We start from the raw sequence: 19,495 nt of genomic DNA on the forward strand, positions 1-19,495 counted from the left end.
TCTCCCCGGAACCTCCTCTTCTCCAGGCTCAACAGCCCCAGCTCCCTCAGCCTGATGTTCTGACCTGCAGCATTCAATGTGTATTCTTGAAAACACACTGCATCTGAGCATTGTCTGATCAATGTCAGAGGTATTTCTCCATTTATGGTAGACAATTTTGCATGCTTTTCATGTTCAGAGGCTTCTTCAATTAACTGATCACCATGTGGAACCATAAGAAGACCTACCATGCCCTCCTGAGCTTTATGACTCTATGATTGTTTGCTTCTGAAATCAAATGAATCTGCAGTACCACCTTTTGGTACCACAATACTGTGTATTACCTAAACCATCAGGACCTTCGTAAGGGCTGCAGGTTTTCAGAAGTGTTTTTCAGAGAAAAGCAATCAATTGATTTCTTGGCATCTATTCTGAATTTGGCACAGCATCTTGCCTCAAGGGTTCAGCAGTACAGAAGTTGAACTAACACTGCAGAAAGCCACTGTCCATAACTTAGTGAGAGTCTTTTGGCATCTTTTGATAATCCCCTGAGATGACAAACTGGGAGTGGTCAGTAATGGGCCAGCTGCACTAGAACCATTTTTTCCTCTTTGCATTTGGTACTAGTTGTGGCTGAAGACAGGGAGCAAGGGAACTTTACAGAAGAAACTTAATAAGGTTTCAGTTTTGAATATTAATCAACAAGCATGCACTGGAGAGCTGCAATTAATCAGCCCTTCAGATTTTTTAACCGTGGAAAATTTCCTACCATTTGTAGATGGACTGCTTCCAAGTGTTGATGTAAAATTTGTTGTAGCAATAACTAAATGGCAGTTTGTATCCAGGAGGAAGCTTTAAGCAGTGCTTGAGGCAGCTGGTGGTCCTGAGTTCCCAGGTTCCACTTGTCCACTGGAAGATCAGCTCACAAAGGATTTTTCTTTCTAGGGAGAGTTTTGTTCCCTCCAGAATGGGCCAAGTTGATTATCATTAGGTTTTTTATCTGGGTTATGGCTTCATGAGGAAATAGCTGATAGTGAAGAGCAATAGTTCACAGGAATAAGAGCTTCTAATAATATAATGGTTTTACTACTTAAGAAATAGGTTCCTAGTTCAAAATTTTTCCAGTACTGTGTTCTTGCCTTCAGGTCTATGAAAGGACACAGGCAAAATGTGCTATTATTTACAGGGTTATATGAAAATAAGTATTCCTTACCTGAGTGGTTGTTTTTAACAGTTACAAGAAGCATTTCATTGCCTTCTCAAACTGTTAACTAATCTTTCCCAAGAGAGAACAGGAGAAGTCTGATTTAATTCCAAATCAAAGCATGAAATTAGGCCATAAAGACCTTTATGAGCCTGGTTGAAGGCACAGTTACGAAGAGCATTGCCAGGATGCTTCAGGTGTAGTTGAAGCTGAATTCCTCAGTGCAAACAATGCAAACATATCCTACGGCAAGCACTTTTGTAACACCTCGTGGCAGGTTGCGCGTCACAGGGATGCAGGATAGATCGAACTGATGCAACCTTCTAACAGGCAGCTCTTGGACATCCTACTTCCTTCCTGAAGTGAAGGAAAAAGCCCACAGGTGTTTGTCAGTCACACCTCCTTTGCCTCACAGGCTTTCAGGCAGACATGTGTTGGAATGAGTATCGCATACGGACCTGCTGCAGGATCGTAGTACAGGCAGCAAACATTTTTGTTGTGCCTGAACTCTTGGCACTCCCACAGCATCAGACGGGGTTTTTGTTTCCTTTGTACTGCCACCACCAAGCATAAAGGCAGAGATACCTTCACCATCCCAGTGTAATTCCATTTCTGCTGTGGAATCTCATGTATATGGGACTCAGGAGAAGAAGGAAGGAGGGTTAAGGAGATGTTAGGGTAGGTAATACACCTTGAAGGACCCAGTTACTGTACAGGTAAGGAATGCCACGTTTTGCTTTCGGAATAGTCAGCCTTGTAAGCTTCATGAAATGAGACTGTCACTATTTGTCATTCTGCAATTCTATCAAAATACAGGAAGATGAATTTGCCCTCAGTGACACGTTCTAATGTACATATGGAACAATTCAAGTTGTGCTTTAGTCTACCACTTCAGAGGATCGGTCACTGCAGGAAAAAAGTTATACCTGTAATTATAATTCACAGAACTTTTTCTCCAGAGTTCAAGTCTTATCATAACAACAATAAAATACTTCATGTAACTAAAAAGAGGAAAGCAACATCAGCAACTGTGATACTGTGAGAAGATTGAGAGGAGATCTGATCAATGTCTATCAATAGCTGAGGGGTGGGTGTCAAGTGGGGGGGGGGGGAGCAAGCTCTTTTGGGTGGTGCACAGCAGTAAGACAACAACCAATGGATACAAACTTGAACACAGAAGCTTTCACCTCAACATGAGGAGAAACTTCTTTACAGTGAGGGTGATGGAGCCCTGGAGCAGGCTGCCCAGAGAGGTTGTGGAGTCTCCTTCTCTGGAGACTTTCCAACCCCACCTGGATGCATTCCTGTGCAGACTACCCTTAGTGATGCTGATTTAGGCAGGGGGGTTGGACTGGATGATCTCTGGAGGTCCCTTCCAACCTCCAACATTCTGTGATTTGCTTTTTCTTTGTTACTATGTTTTGTTTGAAGCAGCAGCTTATGTTTTAAAAATCAGTAATTCAGATGCTAATCGGTGTGTCATGGATCACAAGGCTAGAAACAAAATGATCATTTAAAAGTGTCTTGAGACTGGTGTGCACCAGTAGAAGTGCTGTCTGGCTAAGCAGCTGTTTGCTACTCCTGCCAGGCATGGGTGTGATGTTGTAAGAGAGTTACACACATTGTGACACTGTTCCAAGAGTGAACTTGCACTAGGTTTGAACCATGCGCTAGGTATTTTGATACATAAAGTGAAACCTTCTGATTAGCTACTGTGTGTGTTAGTAGTACTGGACTAAAGTTAGAAGATCATCGTTTCTGCACTGCTGGTTGTACAACACTGGATTTTTACAACCCTCTGGTATGTGTACAGCCCTGCATATTGCTTTGGGAAAAGTAATTATATATGAATATAGATTTTTCACACACAAGTAGTGTGGCACTGGCTTGATCAATTTTGGTATCACTAATTCCTCTTCCCCCTGTCTCTCGAGTTCACCTCTCTGAATAGAGTCCTGTACAGTGTCAAAGTTAGTACATCTCTTAAATTCAGCTTAAAGAGGTTGAATTCACCTCTTAATGTTTGCCTGGGATGAAAAGTAGACATACCTTGTGTGTTTGAGTGATTTATTTTGAATCCTTTTTCAAAGCAGTTTCCTTTTACATGCAGCTGTTTAAATGAACTGTTCTCACTTCTCTCCTTTGAAATGGAGAGTACACTTCCACACTTCCTGGAGTATCCTTGTAATAGACAACAAAGTACAGCTGATATTTATTGAGGAATGCAGATAGGCAAGTAAATGTTTTTCATGTCTGACGCAGTTCATATTCTGTGCTGAGGTTTGTTGTAAAATGTTATTCATCATCTTTATGAGTTATTTATCTTTATTATGAGTCATTTATCTTTTTTATGATTTGATTATGCTTACCAGCACTATAAAGTAGTTTTGGAAGATACTGCTGGTGTTTCAGAAAGATCAAAAAAATAAAATAAAAAAAAACACGTTCTGAAACTTCTGTTTTGGAAATGAAGATCTCTCTGTGTCTTTGGAAATCAGTAATTGCTTGGCTTGTGAATCAGCTTTGGAAAGTAACCATCAGCAGGAAACTCCTCAGCCTGCAAAGCCTAACAAATGCTGCTGCTTGTGCCGGTGGTTGAACGCTAACCTTTCTCTGCAGAACACTGGTGTCAGAGGCCTTGCACTGATCTGACACAAAGCTTTGCATCTCTGCTGGAACACTCTCGTTGAAAGTGACAGTTTTAAGACTGCTGGAAATGGTGTTTGGACCACAAGTGTCCTTGGTGATGTATCCCAAGTACTAGAAAGCAGAAGTTAAGGAACAAGTCAGGTTCATTCTTTAAATGCCAATGGCTAATTTTTGTGTTACGAAGGGTCAATTTTTTAACAAGTCGGTCATCTTTTTCCTTGTTCTTTCCATGGTGTGGAACACTTTCAGAGAAAGAGTGGGAAATTTCAGTCCCAAATGCAAAATGACAGAAGCCAAAGGGGTAAATCTGACCAAAAGCAGAATGCCAAAAAAAAAAAAAAAAGAAAAGGATTCCATTTTGATTCTTCCACAGTTACTAAGATGGCAAAGAAGCCCGTAGGGTAATTTAATTGTTCATTAATATCTCGTCTGAATCCTATCATCTAAACCAATCTGCAAGACAAGAAATGCAGAAATCTTCCATCAAGCTGCTCATTTCTGATGGATTTGTTAAGCAGCTGTGGTCTGAGACATTCCTATATACTTCTCAGGACAGCCTGCTTTGCAGTCTTTTGTCTAAGCCTGTACAGCAGAAGCAGGAGATGCACACTTATTTTCCTAGCATTATTAAAATAAGGAGGTTCTCCTTTACAAAGAATAATATCATTAATTTTGCCTGTTCTTTTTCTAAGTTATACTATCTGTATACCAATAAACCCAGTATGTTTTCTGAGGAGCAACACAGTTTCCTTCAGTGGTCTTTGAATACACATGGGACATCTGAACTTGCAACTGAACATGCTCTTGATCAAAGAATAAATTTTGTGGGAGTCTTGATACTTGGATGTTTGAGATTCAGAGAGCCCAGATGAACCTATCATAATTCCTAGAGAGTTTTTGATGAAAAGCTTCCTCAAAGACTTAACCTGAGTAATGGGCTACTCATGTTTGCTTCTCTCCCCCTTAACCTCGAGATGTCAGATTCTGAGCTGCAGCACTATTTTTCCCTTCTTACCACACTTTCTGGTGAATGTGTGAGCATGCCTGCTACCTACCCACCAGTTCTGGTTCCCATGCTTCTTTGGAACTGCTTACTAACCTTTATTTACCACCACTCCTTGCTTATTTATGCTGTATAATCTGCCCAGACTGTAGCACATCTGCTGCAAAGGACAAACACTCTTTCTCTGAGATCCTGCTTTGCTAGCTTCCTTCTCTTTGCAGTAATCTTCCTCCTACTCTTGCATCACTTCATCTTCCTTTCCTTTCTGTGAAGATACTTTGTCTGCAATTGTACCTTGGGAGGGATAAAGCTTGGTTGGTTAAAAGGCTTTAGTTCCAAACAAGTCATCTTCACCTGGTCTCCCGTCATTTTCCAGGACAACCTCCGTAAAAAGGATGATCGGATTGAAGAGTTGGAAGAGGCACTCAGAGAGAGTGTTCAGATAACTGCAGAGCGGGAAATGGTGCTAGCACAAGAGGAGTCAGCCAGGATCAATGCTGAGAAACAGGTCTGCAACCTTATAAAGTCACTGATAGTCCTCTTAGGAAAGTAACTAGACAGTGAAATACTATTTTCCCTACTTGACTGTGCAACACAGCTAGTTGTGTTTGATGATCCTGTACCTCTGTTCCAACGTTAGGTCACAGAACTCATAAACCCTGCAAAGCCTTCATGATAAGTTGTGTTCCATAGGTAAGATTTTCTTGAAATTGAAAAGAAACATAAAGTATCCTGAGCTTTAAAATATTCAGTAGTAACTCTTCTGATCGGTCTTGCCATCAAAACTATCTTCCTATGTATGAACATACTTAGATTCCCCATGCTGTTTATTGAATGTATTTAAAGACAATGGTTTTTGTTAGTGTAGTTGTGTTTATGGACCACAATCTCATTGCTCTTGCAAGACAGCTGGATGAAGAGCCAAATCTCTTGGCTTGAGCCAAACATACCCACAGAATATGCACACTTGTGTCTTGAAGCCAAGTGTGAAGTTCTATGGATTCAGGGATTCGGTGCCACTGAGGAGATACTCTAAAGAATGATGTGTGTACCTGGTTTTAACTTGCCTAAGTAGGCTTCAAGAAAGCAAACCATAAGTAGTAAATAACATTCCATCAGATTTTGATAGAGGTTTTGAAGCACAACATAAACCTGGCATCCTTCACTCTGTTTTTGTGAGCTGCTTCATTGTTTTTCACTGTTCCACACTTGGCCTCAGTTAGCAAACAGGAGCATCTGATCAGGGTTGATTGCCTCCTCTTTCTTACTTAAATAAAAAAAGGTCTAAGTGCACTTTAAAATGTTTTAAGAGGTTTTTTCCAACATGTATTCTTAAATCACACACTTTAGCAGAAAAAGAGAAGATTTAAATGTCTTAGCAATACTCCAAGTTTTTAGGAAGAGAGCAACTGTTTCCCTTCAGGCTAGAGTGAAGTTCATCTCTTTGCTGATAGATGGAATGAGGATAATTCTGTTTCCAGTACCCTAAGACCCTAAACACTAGGTAATTCACTAGGTAATTCACTTTCAAAAATGTCTTTTTCCAAACTTGTTGAAGCCTTTAAAGGAATTGCATCTTAACTACATAGTGAATGTCACATCAAAGATGAGATCTCCCTGAAAGGAAAATACCTGTCTTGCAGAGAAACAGGCTCTATGCTGAGATGCAGAAGTAAACAAAATAATATGTGATTTGAAGCCTAGGATGCCATAATTTTTTTTAATTTCTTTGTTACAAGGCAAAGTGACCATTTTTATATTATTGAAGTACCTAGAATCCTGTAGAGCTCACCCTTTTTTGAGGTCTGTGCTCAAAATACAGACAAGATGCATAAGGTTTAGTGAATTTGTTGAGGGAAGGTTTTGAAGAAGGTAGAAAGTATTCATTTGGCAGGGGTTAGAAGTACCTGAAGTTAGGGAAGCAAGCACAAAGATGAGCATTTACAAATGATAGGCCTGCATAATGCAGGCTTGTATTAGAGGATGAGCGCAGGTCATTTCAGTATGGAAAGTGACAGGTAGGTGGAGTACAGTTGGCAGAGGCTGAGTAGCATAGACTTGACTCACCAGCAAAGAGATCTGCTAGTAGCATGGAACATGATCAAAGCTGTACACAAGGACACAACTGCACAGATGGGCACTACCTGCACAAGAAAGATTTTTGCATAGATCCAGACATGGAAGAACTCCTACCAAAGAACTTCAGTTATATGCAGATGGAGTCAGTATTTTATTAAAGGTATTCCACAAAAGAAATTATGCAACTCTTTTAAAATAACCTTTTAAAGGAAGTCAAAGTTGCTATCAAGATTAACAAAAATATGAAAGTTCTGTCCTAGATGAAAAGAAATTAAGTAGTGAGGAAGATTTCAGCCTTTATCATCTTGAGCTTCTCATAAGATATCTCTCCACTGTGAGTTCTTAGCAGCAGGTTTGTTATGGAGAGGAGAAGAGATAAGTCTGGATTAATAAAATAGGAAACCGTTGCTATAGAAGTGAAGTTTTTATTTATAGATGAGGCATCTTAAAACAAGTATATGGAAAGAGAATTGTGCTCAAATGTCAGGGTTGGCAGTAAGGAGGCTTCTCAAAAGTACTCACCAGCAAAGCCTCATGAGAGGCAGACAGTGAGATCAGAGCTTGGTGAGAAAGGGAAGTAGGTGGTGAACAGAGGGTGTACAATCTGAAAGATATGGCAAGGCAGGGAAATGGGCAAGCTGGAAGGCAGTAAGCCATAAAGATCAGTGAGAATCTGAGAGAAGAGAGTCAAGATGAGTAAGATTTGTGGAAAAAGATGGTTGGAATATGGTGGGCAACAGGATGCTGAAAAAGATGCGAATCTTTTGGTTTTTACAAACAAAAACTGGTTAAGCTCATTCTTAGACCAAGTGTGAGTGATACATGTGATGTTTTAAAATGTTAATGTTGTCTAAACTGATTATAATTTGCTTTTAATTGCATGCTTTTTCTTTCTCCTGTTTATCTTGTTTTCTACCATTCTGCTTCTTCACTGCCTGTCTGAAGCTGTTTAATGAATCAGTGCTTGAGGTCAACCATTTTGGCTTTAAATGGTTCAAGGTATGAGGAGATCTCATTTGTGTGTACCTCTGCCCCACTATTTAATGTTGTTTTTGTAGCCCTGTGTTGTGTAATCCTACCCTCCATCATCTCATGATGTCTGGTTTCCTGCTATTTTACAGGCTTTCCATTTGAATTACAGAATCTGTGAGGCTGCTCAGGATTTCATGGCTCTCAGATATCCATTTCAGACTACAATCTTGCTCTCTTTAATCCAGTGTTGGGAAATATCCTGGCAGGCTGTATTAATTGTGGTGTGGGTTAACTGTGCTAATACACAATCTGTATATGGCAAGATGTCTCCAGGTGACTGTTTCAGGACCCTAGACCTATTCTTTCCACCCATCACAAAAATGCAAAAGAGACATCACTCAGTCCTCAAGGTGTATAGAGCTCAAGTTGTATAGAGCCTCTCCACAAGGCTGACGGTAGGATTGCTGTAATAAACACTTCCATTCTGAAGTTCTTCCCATAAGAAATTTCAAATCAGACACTTGTTCTGCATTAACCTGAGCTGACTTTCATAAAGCTTTTCTTACATTTCTTAGAAAACAATTAATTAGAAGTGTTCCCTGCTCAGAAACTCAGTGGCACTTTTCCCTAGTGTGGTAGTTTAGGGCTATGCCTTTAAAATTTTTCAACCCACCACACCCAGGAAGAGCTGCTGAAGGTTTTCTTTGACAGAAGGCTCTGTCTTGCTCACAAACTTACTTTCACTGTCCTGGTGCAGCAGGATGCAGGAGCTTATCTTCAATATCCACTTACTCATAATCAGTAGCATTCCCAGAACAATCCTGGGGATATATAGGACCCTTTCTGTAGGATAAAGAGAAGCAGAGGTTCATGTCCTGTGATTCAGTGTGTCCTGCTTTAAGACAGGCTAAGCTCACAGGACTCAGTCCCACGATCGAGAGCCCCGTGGAGAGAGTTTGATGGAGTGATGAGATGAGTTCCATGGAATCATGCAATGTACAATACCTTAGTGTGTTCTGCAGAAAGGCACGGCACAAAAAACAAAGCAGAAGCCAGCAGGCAGTCCCCCCTACCTCAAGCTCACAGCCAACAACAAATTGGAAGAGACCCCCACCCCAAGCTGGAAGAAGCCCCCAGAAACAGGAACCATCTTAGGTTACAGTCTGGACTCCAAGCCCCATCAGCCTTTGCCTCTGCCAGCACTTTGGTTATCAAGCTGGCATGGTGTCAGCCTGGCACTGGATACCATTAGCTGGTTCAGCTCGCTGCACCCCTGGCACATGTCAGGCCCTTGGCTGAAGAAGCACAGCGTTAGAGTTACTTGCATTCTGAGCATTCATTACTGGGGGGCATGGTTCAGAAATGTATATGGACCTGATACTTACACCCTCCCTCTGTTAACTCACTGCCATCCCCAGCATGTAGTGCACACCCCTGTGGTTTCCCTGGCTGGGTTTTTCTGGGGTCATGTTATGAAATGGGTCAGGGATCTAATTCACCTGCAGAATGATGTGCTTTTTGGAAGAAATTTTGTCATGTGAACCAATTCACTGATCTGGTTCATGGATCCCATGTAGAACTTGTGGCACATCTAAGAAAGCATTGACCTGTGAGGCAGAACTGAGAATTGGCGGCAGGAGTTGCTTAGTATTGTTACTAAAAACATTTTACCAGAAAGTGGTACTGTGTCCTTTAGTACAGGCTACTCTTTCTCTGAGTTTACTGCCTGACTGGGACACGTGTTTCTCTAGCATCTCTTCAAATGTAGGAAACAGTAGGGTTTAGAAGTGTAAATAGTGTTTCTGCTGGTACCAGTTCAGCTCTGCTCTTTCCTTGGTATCAATTCCTGCTTTAATGCACTTCCTATATAGTACCAGATAACATCTAACTCCTTACCCTAAAATCTTATGGCAAATAAAGGCATGAAGGTCATTGCCTCTTCCTTCCTTCCTTAAGTAGTTATGTTCAGCAATTTAGCAGTCTCATCTTTACACCTTCCAGCAGCTTCATTGGAAGTTGTGATTCTCAGTGGAAATTCTGAATGAGTATGTAGACCTGGGTCTGGAGCACAACCCCATGAGGAGAGGCTGAGGGAGCTGGGGGTGTTCAGCCTGGAGAAGAGGAGGCTCAGGGGAGACCTTATTGCTCTCTACAACTACCTGAAGGGAGGTAGTAGCCAGGTGGGGGTTGGTCTCTTCTCCCATGCAAGCAGTGACAGAAGGAGAGGACACAGTCTCAGGCTGTGCAGGGGGAAGTTTAGGCTTGATCTTAGAAAGAAGTTCTTCCCAGAAAGAGAGATTTGCCATCGGGATGGGATGCCCAGGGAGGTGGGGTGGAGTCACTGTCCCTGGAAGTGTTTAAAAACAGCCTGGATGAGGCACTCAGTGCCATGGTTTACTTGATTGGATGGTGCTGGGTGATAGGTTGGACTTGATGATCTTGAAGGTCTTTTCCAACCTGGTTAATTCTATAATCAAGAATCAAGAAGGTTGGAAGAGACCTCAAGGATCGTCGAGTCCAACCTGTCACCCTACACCTCATGCCTATCTAAACCATGGCACCAAGTGCCACGTCCAATCCCCTCTTGAACACCTCCAGGGATGGTGACTCCACCACCTCCCCGGGCAGCCCATTCCAAGGGCCAACCACTCTCTCTGTGAAGAACTTTCTCCTCACCTCCAGCCTAAACCTCCCCTGGCGCAGCTTGAGACTGTGTCCTCTTGTTCTGGTGCTGGTTGCCTGGGAGAAGAGCCCAACCCCCACCTGGCTACAACCTCCCTTCAGGTAGTTGTAGACAGCAATGAGGTCTGCCCTGAGCCTCCTCTTCTCCAGGCTAAACACCCCCAGCTCCCTCAGCCTCTCCTCATAGGGCTTGTGCTCAAGGCCTCTCCCCAGCCTCGTTGCCCTTCTCTGGACATGCTCCAGCAATTCAACATCTTTCCTAAACTGAGGGGCCCAGAACTGGACACAGGACTCAAGGTGTGGCCTAACCAGTGCTGTGTACAGGGGTACAATGACCTCCCTGCTCCTGCTGGCCACACTATTCCTGATGCAGGCCAGGATGCCATTGGCTCTCTTGGCCACCTGGGCACACTGCTGGCTCATGTTCAGCTGCTGTCAACCAGTACCCCCAGGTCCCTTTCTACCTGGCTGCTCTCCAGCCACTCTGACCCCAGCCTGTAGCTCTGCATGGGGTTGTTGTGGCCAAAGTGCAGCACCCAGCACTTGGATTTGTTGAATGCCATCCTGTTGGACTCTGCCCATCTGTCCACCCTGGCAAGGTCCCTCTGCAGAGCCCTTCTACCTTCTAACAGATCAACACCTGCTCCCAGCTTGGTGTCATCTGCAAATTTACTGATGATGGACTCAATCCCCTCATCCAGATCATCAATAAAGATATTGAACAGGATGGGGCCCAGCACTGATCCCTGGGGGACACCACTAGTGACAGGCTGCCAGCTGGATGTGGCACCATTCACCACCACTCTCTGGGCTCGGCCCTCCAGCCAGTTCCTAACCCAGCGCAGAGTGCTGCTGTCCAAGCCACAGGCTGACAGTTTGGCCAGGAGTTTGCTGTGGGGGACAGTGTCAAAGGCCTTGCTGAAGTCCAGGTAGACTACATCCACAGCCTTTCCCACGTCCACCAGGCTGGTCACCTGATCATAGAAGGAGATCAGGTTGGTGAGGCAGGACCTGCCCTTCCTAAATCCATGTTGGCTGGGCCTGATTCCTTGGCTATCCTTCAGGTGCACAGTGATTGCCCCCAAGACAATCTGCTCCATGATTTTCCCTGGCACTGAGGTCAGGCTGACAGGCCTGTAGTTCCCAGGTTCTTCTGTCCATCCCTTCTTGTGGATGGGTGTCACATTGGCCAGTTTCCAGTCTTCTGGGACCTCTCCAGTGAGCCAGGACTGGTGGAAAATGATGGAGAGAGGCTTGGCCAGCTCATCTGCCAGCTCTTTCAGCACCCTAGGATGAATCCCATCAGGTCCCATGGACTTGTGAATATCCAAGTGACTCAACAAGTCTCGAACTAATTCCACATGGATTTCAGGAGTACAACACTGCTCCTTGACCCCATCGACCAGCTCAGGAGGCCAGTTATCCTGAAGTCCTCCTGCCTTACTGTTGAAAATGGAGGCAAAGAAGGTATTTAGAATCTCAGCCTTCTCCTCATCCTTAGTTACAATGTTACCCTCCACGTCCAATAAAGAGTGGAGGCTCCTCTTGCCCCTCTTTTTAGCATTAATATATTTATAAAAATGCTTTTTGTTGTCTTTCACAGAAGCGGCCAGTTTAATTTCTAACTGTGCTTTTGCCTCTCTAATTTTTCTTCTACATGATCTAACAACATCCTTAAACATATCACTAGTTGCCTCCCCCCCTTTCCAAAGGCGATAAACCCTCTTTTTTTCCCTTAAATCCTTCAGGAGCTCCTTGCTCATCCAGGCCGGTCGTCTTCCCCGCCGGCTCGTCTTACAGCATGTGGGAACTGCCAGTTCCTGTGCCTTTAGGAGCTCCTGTTTGAAGTAGGTCCAACCATCCTGGACCCCTTTCTTCTTAAGGGCCTGTTACCCAGGGAACTTTCCCAATAAGTTGCCTGAACAACCTGAAGTTTGCCCTCCGGAAGTCCAAAGTGAGGGTTCTGTTACTGCTCCTCCCTATTTCCCTGCATATTGAAAACTCCACTATCTCATGGTCGCTGCACCCTAGACAGCCTCCGACCATCACATCTCCTACCAGCCCTTCTCTATTTGAGAACAGCAGATCAAGCAGAGCCTTGCCCCTGGTAGGTTCACCTAAGAGCTGCATCAGGAAGTTGTCATCCATACACTCTAGGAACCTTCTGGACTGTCTCCTCTCTGCTGAATTAAGTTCCCAGCAGATGTCTGGTAGGTTAAAGTCCCCCACAAGGACAAGGTCTGATGATCTTGAGACAGCTTCCAGCTGCTTATAGAATATCTCATCGGCCTCCTCGTCCTGGTTGGGTGGTCTATAACAGACTCCAACCAGGATGTCAGTTTTGTGTGGCCTCCCTCTGATTTTAACCCATAAGCATTCAATCCTTTCATCTGCAACCTCGAGTTCTGAGGCATCAAAAGATTCCCTAATATACAGGGCCACCCCTCCTCCTCCTCTTCTCCCTTGCCTGTCTCTCCTAAAGAGCTTATAACCCCCCAGTGCAGTACTCCAATTGTGAGAATCGTCCCACCACGTTTCTGTAATGGCAACTAAATCATAGTCTTCCTGGTGAACCAAGAGTTCCAGTTCCTCTTGTTTGTTGCCCATACTGCGTGCATTGGTGTACATGCACTTCAGCTGGGCTGCTGATTTCACCAGTTTGTGTGGTCCTCCCTCCTTTCCAGGGAGACTGGTTTCCACACCCACCCCCTTCAGACCTAGTTTAAAGCCCTCCCAATGAGTCCTGCCAAGCCCAGTGCCAGCACCCTCTTACCCTTTCTAGATAAATTCAACCCATCTTGGTCCAGCAGGTCAGGTGCAGTAAGAGTTGCCCCGTGATCAAAGAAGCCAAAATTCCGCTGCTGGCACCATCTCCTAAGCCAACTGTTGATGGTGTGGGTTTTCCTGTTCCTCTCAGTGTACACCACTGCTGCTGAGGGAACTGAGCAGAACACCACTTGAGCTCCTGCCCCGTCAATTGATTTCCCAAGGGCCTTAATTTCCTTTTTAATCTTCCTGGTGCTGCTCTTTTCAATTTCTTCACTTCCAGCCTGGATTACCAGCAATGGGTAATAGTCAGAGGGCTGGATTAGTTTAGGTAACCTCTGGGTGATGTCCCTCACTCGGGCCCCAGGTAGGCAGCACACCTCCCTATGGGATGGGTCGGGACGACATATGGGTCCCTCTGTTCCCCTCAAGAGAGAGTCTCCAATAACTATAGCCTTTCTCTTTTTCTTTGTAGCACTGGTCCTTAAGGTTTGGGGGGGCTGCTTCGTCTTTGGCATCTCCTTGATCGGTTCCTCTGCAATCCTCTCATCCACATTGCCCTCAGCCTGCAGAGTCTCATAGTTATTGCTCAAGGGCAGCGGGGGAGGGGAAGAGGGTCGGGGTGCATTCCCTTTGCTTCCCCTGACAGGGACCTGTATCCACCCTCCACTGCTCCCCTCAACTGGAGAGGGTTTCAAAGCCTGTTCCCACATATCCAACTCCCTTTCACATTCTCGTATGGTCCTGAGCCTTGCTACTTCTGCTTTCAGCTCAGCCACTTCATCCTTCAGCTCAGCTACCAAATTTATGAGACTGGTCACACCTGACACAGGTTCTGTGGTTCTCTGATAAATATCTCTATTTATATAACTACTGGTATCTTTTTATCCTACACAGGGCAGGTTTATCTGCTTTGCTTTTTGAGAAAAAAAAACTGAATATTGTAATAGTAATGTATTGTTTACATGTATTTTCTCATGCTAATTCCTTTCTCCCACTGCCTTTCTAAGTTACTTCAGCAGGATTGAATATTCTTTCAGCTACATATTACAGGTAAAATATATTGATAACAAGACTTGTGAACTTCTCTATGATATATGACTACATCAGCATTCCTATCTGTTAGTTAAGGACCAGTAAATATGAAATAAGTGGAGTTCCTCAGGGGTCCATACTGGAACCTGTGCTGGTTAATGTTTTTATCACTGCTATAGACAGTGGGGTCAAGGCACCATCAGCCAGGGTGGCACCTAGAGGGACCTGGACAGGCTGGAGAGGTGGCCCAGGTGAACCTCATGAGGTTCAACAAGAGCAAGTGCAGGGTCCTGCACCTGGGCCAGAACGATCCTCATTATCAATCCAGGCTGGGGGATGAGGTGATAGAAAGCAGCCCTGAGGAAAAGGACTTCGGGGTGCTGATGGATGAGAAGCTGGCCATGAGCAGGCAGTGTGAGCTTGCAGCAGTGCTACCAGTAGCAGCCTGAGTCGCATCCAAAGCAGCCTTGCCAGAGATGGAGAGAGAGGATCCTGCCCCTCTGCTCTGGTGAGACCTCACCTGGAGTATTGTTTCCAGCTCTGGAGCCCTCAATATAGGAAGGACATGGACCTGATAGAGCAGGTCCAGAGGAGGGCCACGAAAGTGATCAGGGGTTGGAGCAACTCTGCTACAGGACAGGCTGAGGGAGCTGGGGGTGTTCAGCCTGGAGAAGAGAAGGCTCCAGGCAGACCTAATAGCGACCTGCCAGTACCTGAAGGAGGCTCCAAGAAGGCTGCAGAGAGACTGTTTGCAAAGGCCTGCAGGGACAGGATGAGGGACAATGGCTTCAAACTGGAGAAGAGCAGATTTAGATTGGATGTGAGGAACAAGTTCTGCACCATGAGGGTGGTGGAGCAGTGGCACAGGTTGCCCAGGGAGGTGGTTGGGGCCCCATTCCTAGAGATATTGAAAGTGAGGCTGGATAGGGCTATGGACATCCTGATCTAGAGGAGGATGTCCCTGCTGACTGCAGAGGGTGTTGGACTGGATGAGCTTTGGAGGTCTTCCAGCCCAGACCATTCTGTGATTCCATGATATTACTGAGACAGTATTTTCTTGTTTGAATAGAAACTTCATTTGCAACAAAATTATTGGACTCTATCGTATCACCTACCCTTTTTGCTGAGCACTCTGGTGCTGAAATAGGTGTAAAAGATTTTCCAAAACACATTGAAAGTTGGAATTATTTCATAGCACAAATTCTGACACCTTAAGGTACTTCCTGCAGGTCTCTGTAAATGGAAACACAAAGTGGAATTTCTCATGAACCACTTACCTCTCTGTGTTTTCTGAGCACCATGGAAGTGTCAGAAATGTGTCTGCTCTCTAACAGATCCTGGACAGTTTGCTTTTAGTGACTGTTTTGTCTCTTCTTCTGTATCCTAATTTGAAATTTGATAAACCAAGTGACTGGAGGTGATGGCAGTAATGCCAGGTATGGTTTGTGGATGAAGTTGCTGGAACCTCAGTGCTTTCTCCCTCATTTTTCTGAGCAATTTCCATTCTCTCTGGCTGAACTCATGAATTTCTGCAAAGCTCCTTTCTATTGCCAAGCTTATGATAGTTTCTGAGTGTATATACATACATACCTGTGAAAGTCGTTTGTGTGCTTGATTGATTCCAAGGAAAAAAAATCCGAGCTAAAAGCTTGTGTTGTAATTTCTTTTACTGGTGTAACTCTTTGGAGAGCTTTTTAAGTCAGTTGTCAGCTTGAGGCATACAGCCTTGCCAATTTTTCGAGAGATATATTTGTATGATTCTATGCAATTGGTTAGAGCACTTGCAGCCCAGAAAGCCAATCCTATCCTGGGCTGCATCAAGAGAAGTGTGGCCAGCAGGTCAAGGGAGGTGATTCTCCCCCTCTGCTCCACTCTGCTGAGACCCCACCTGGAGTGTCTAATTCTGGAGCTCCTATTACAAGAAGGATCTGGAGGTGCTGGAAGGTGTCCAGAGAAGGGCCACGAGGATGAGCAGAGGGCTGGAGCTGCTCTGCTATGGAGACAGACTGAGCAAGTTGGGGTTGTTCAGTCTGGAGAAGAGAAGGCTCTGAGGAGACCTTGTGGCCTTCCAGTATCTGAAGGGGGCTACAAGAAAGCTGGGGAGGGACTTTTGAGGGTGTCAGGGAGTGATAGGACTGGGGGGAATGGAGCAAAACTAGGAATGAGTAGATTCAGATTGGATGTTGGGAAGAAATTATTCACCATGAGGCTGGTGAGACACTGGCACAGGTTGCCCAGGGAGGTGGTGGAAGCCTCATCCCTGGAGGCTTTTACGGCCAGGCTGGGTGTGGCTGTGAGCAACCTGCTCTAGTGTGAGGTGTCCCTGGCCATGGCAGGGGGGTTGGAACTGGATGATCCTTGAGGTCTCTTCCATCCCTGACAATTCTGTGATTCTATGAGAGGAAGTGTCTTGGCTGGGTAAATTTGGCTGTGCACTGTGTCCTTGTCAGTGACTATTTGCAGTCGGTTTTGATGCACTGCTTCTCCCTAAAGTTACTTCTTCTCCCCAGCTATTTAAGTCGATTACATAGTGTGGTAGTTTAAGGCCTTTAAAAACAAACAAAAAAACCAAACCAACCAACCAAACCATAGAGTTGAGTCCTCCAGGAGGACCAGAAAGGCCCAAAGGTGGACTGGGAAATTGTGATTTTGTTATTTAATCCCAGAATTCTGCTCTCTCGTTATAAATTGGCAGCAAAGTGTTACAGTTTAAAGGGGGAACTTTAGCCTAGTCCCTGACTGCAAAGACTGAAAATAAATTACCATTGGATGCAAAAGGAAAATAATGCTAAGGTCTGTAGAATTTCTTGGCTTGCTAATGGGGTATAGAGCAGAGGCATAAACAGCTCTCTCTCTTTTCTTATTCTGTTGCTTCTGCTTGCAACTTCTCTCTCTTTCTGTGCCTTGCCAGGGGATCTCTGTTGTGACTGCTGTGTGAGGTAACAGGAAGGAGGGAGGGAGTGGGAGAGGACATGGACAGTCCCCATGGATCCATCCAGGGGGTCTGAGGAGTTTCTGTTTTGTTTATAAACTGTAAATATATATAAATATTGTACATCTGTTGTATATTCTGTGCATATTCATTGCATTTCATATTTCTAGATGGTAGTTTGCTTGTAAATAAAGCTTAATTTGCTTCCATCCCAAACTGAGCTGGTCTGGCAATTGCAGTTTGGGGGTGTTTTCAACCCTCCACACAAGGCCAGCTCGGACTCTTTTCTCCCTCCTGCTGGCTCTCCTGAGGGAGTCCCTTATCAGGTAACCCATGGGGGAGGAGGCCTGGTTATGGCCTTCAGAGATCTGACTAATTTTCTCCTGCACAATTATGGTCTGCTTAAGCCAGGAAGACAGTGAGGGGGGAGAAAACAAGCACTGGGATCTGGGGTTTAGTTTGGTTGGGGAAAGGTTTTTTGGGGGGGGTGTTCTTGTGTCCTGTATATGTATTAGGTGTTAAGGATTCATGTATTCTGTATTTTCCTGTGTGTTTTTGAGTATAATTCTGTATTTCTTTCCAATTCAACGAGAGACTCTTTATTTTACTTCTTTTGGGAGTAAAATTATTTCTGTCTGCTCTTTAAACTAAGACACATAGCCTCTGCCTTTAAAATGTCACAGACCTGTCTGGAATCCCACTGTCTATAAGAGCAGGGTGATGTGCTCTGTAATTCCTGCTCTGCTCGGTAATACAACTTGTAAGAGGTGCAACGGTGTGGAAGTTTTACTCTTTTCTGTCTTGTATGTATTCAGCTGTGCCAGTCTGGGGGCTTGGGAGATTTATTGATTTTATTTCCCTCTAATAGAGAAGAGTGAATAAGTAAAAAATATTAATAGAAAATTATGCCAGAGATATTTTTCTACCATTATAGGGAACGAAACTTACAAATCTTTTAGAACCATAGTCATAGAATTGTTCAGGTTTGAAAAGATCTTTTAGATTATCAAGTCCAACCATTAACCCAGCACTGTGAACTCCTCCACTTCTTTAGTTAGTTGTGCTTATTTCAGGTTGCAAAGTGGGCAAAACTTGATGACTTTTAGGAGAACTGGGGACACTGGGAAGATAATTAACCTCTGTGCATTGAGCATTTCTCCAATGGAAGTCACCTTTTCTTTTCACCAAATTACAGAATCACAGAATTAAGCAGGCTGGAAAAGACCTTCGAGATCATCAAGTCCAACCTATCACCCAGCACCCTCTAATCAACTAAACCACGACACTGAGTGCCTCATCCAGGTTGTTTTTAAACACTTCCAGGAACAGTATCTCCACCACCTCCCTGGGCAGCCCATTCCAAAGGCCAAGCAATGGACAGAGTCTGTGAAGAATTTCCTCCTAACATCCAGCTCAAACCTCCCCTGGCACAGCTTGAGACTCTGTCCTCTCATTCTCCAGGCTAAACACCCCCAGCTCCCTCAGCCTCTCCTCACAGGGCTGTGCTCCAGACCCCTCCCCAGCCTTGTAGCCCTTCTCTGGACACATTCCAGCATCTCAACATCCTTCTTAAATTGAGGGGCTCAGAACTGGACACAGCACTCCAGGTGTGGCCTAACCAGTGCTGAGTACAGGGGCAGAATGAAACTATTCCTGCTCTAGGCCAGGATGCCGTTAGCTGCCAACTGCATGTGGCACCATTCACACACACACACGCCCCACACAGCCCAGAGGGCTGCTCGCAGCCTCCTGCAACGCCGCTTCCCATTACCTTCACAGACACAGTATGAGCCAGCAGAAGGTCAGGAGGGAGAGAAGGGAGCAAGCCATGCAAAGCCACAGAGAGAAGAAGCCAAAAGGAGACAGAATATTTTGTGCAGGAAACTATATCTTAGTCAGCAAACAAATGGACTGTACCTGGAGTACTGTGTCCAGCTTTGAAGCCCTCAACACAGGAAGGACATGGACCTGATGGTGCAGGTCTAGAGGAGGGCCACAAAAATGATCAGGGGTTGGAGCAGCTCTGCTACAAGGACAGGCTGAGGGAGCTGGGGGTGTTCAGCCTGGAGAAGAGAAGGCTCCAGGTAGACCTAATAGCAACCTGCCAGTATCTGAAGGGGGCTACAAGAAGGCTGCAGAGAGACTGTTTGCAAAGGCCTGCAGGGACAGGACCAGGGACAATGGCTTCAAGGTA

General features: G+C 44.7%; 1 protein-coding gene across 2 annotated transcripts in view; it reads left to right on the forward strand.

Annotated features, from left to right (window-relative positions):
- ERC1 (ELKS/RAB6-interacting/CAST family member 1) overlaps window positions 1-19,495 on the forward strand; it is a 351,929-nt gene that overhangs the window by 188,563 nt on the left and 143,871 nt on the right. For both annotated transcript variants that reach the window (XM_054386713.1, XM_054386714.1), the window contains one exon: window positions 5,212-5,343. In XM_054386713.1, the coding sequence (XP_054242688.1) occupies window positions 5,212-5,343 (132 nt within the window). The remainder of the gene's footprint in view (window positions 1-5,211; window positions 5,344-19,495) is intronic.

The sequence above is a fragment of the Indicator indicator genome, chromosome 14, assembly GCF_027791375.1.
Source record: "Indicator indicator isolate 239-I01 chromosome 14, UM_Iind_1.1, whole genome shotgun sequence".
In the NCBI taxonomy this organism is placed as follows: Eukaryota; Metazoa; Chordata; class Aves; order Piciformes; family Indicatoridae; genus Indicator; species Indicator indicator.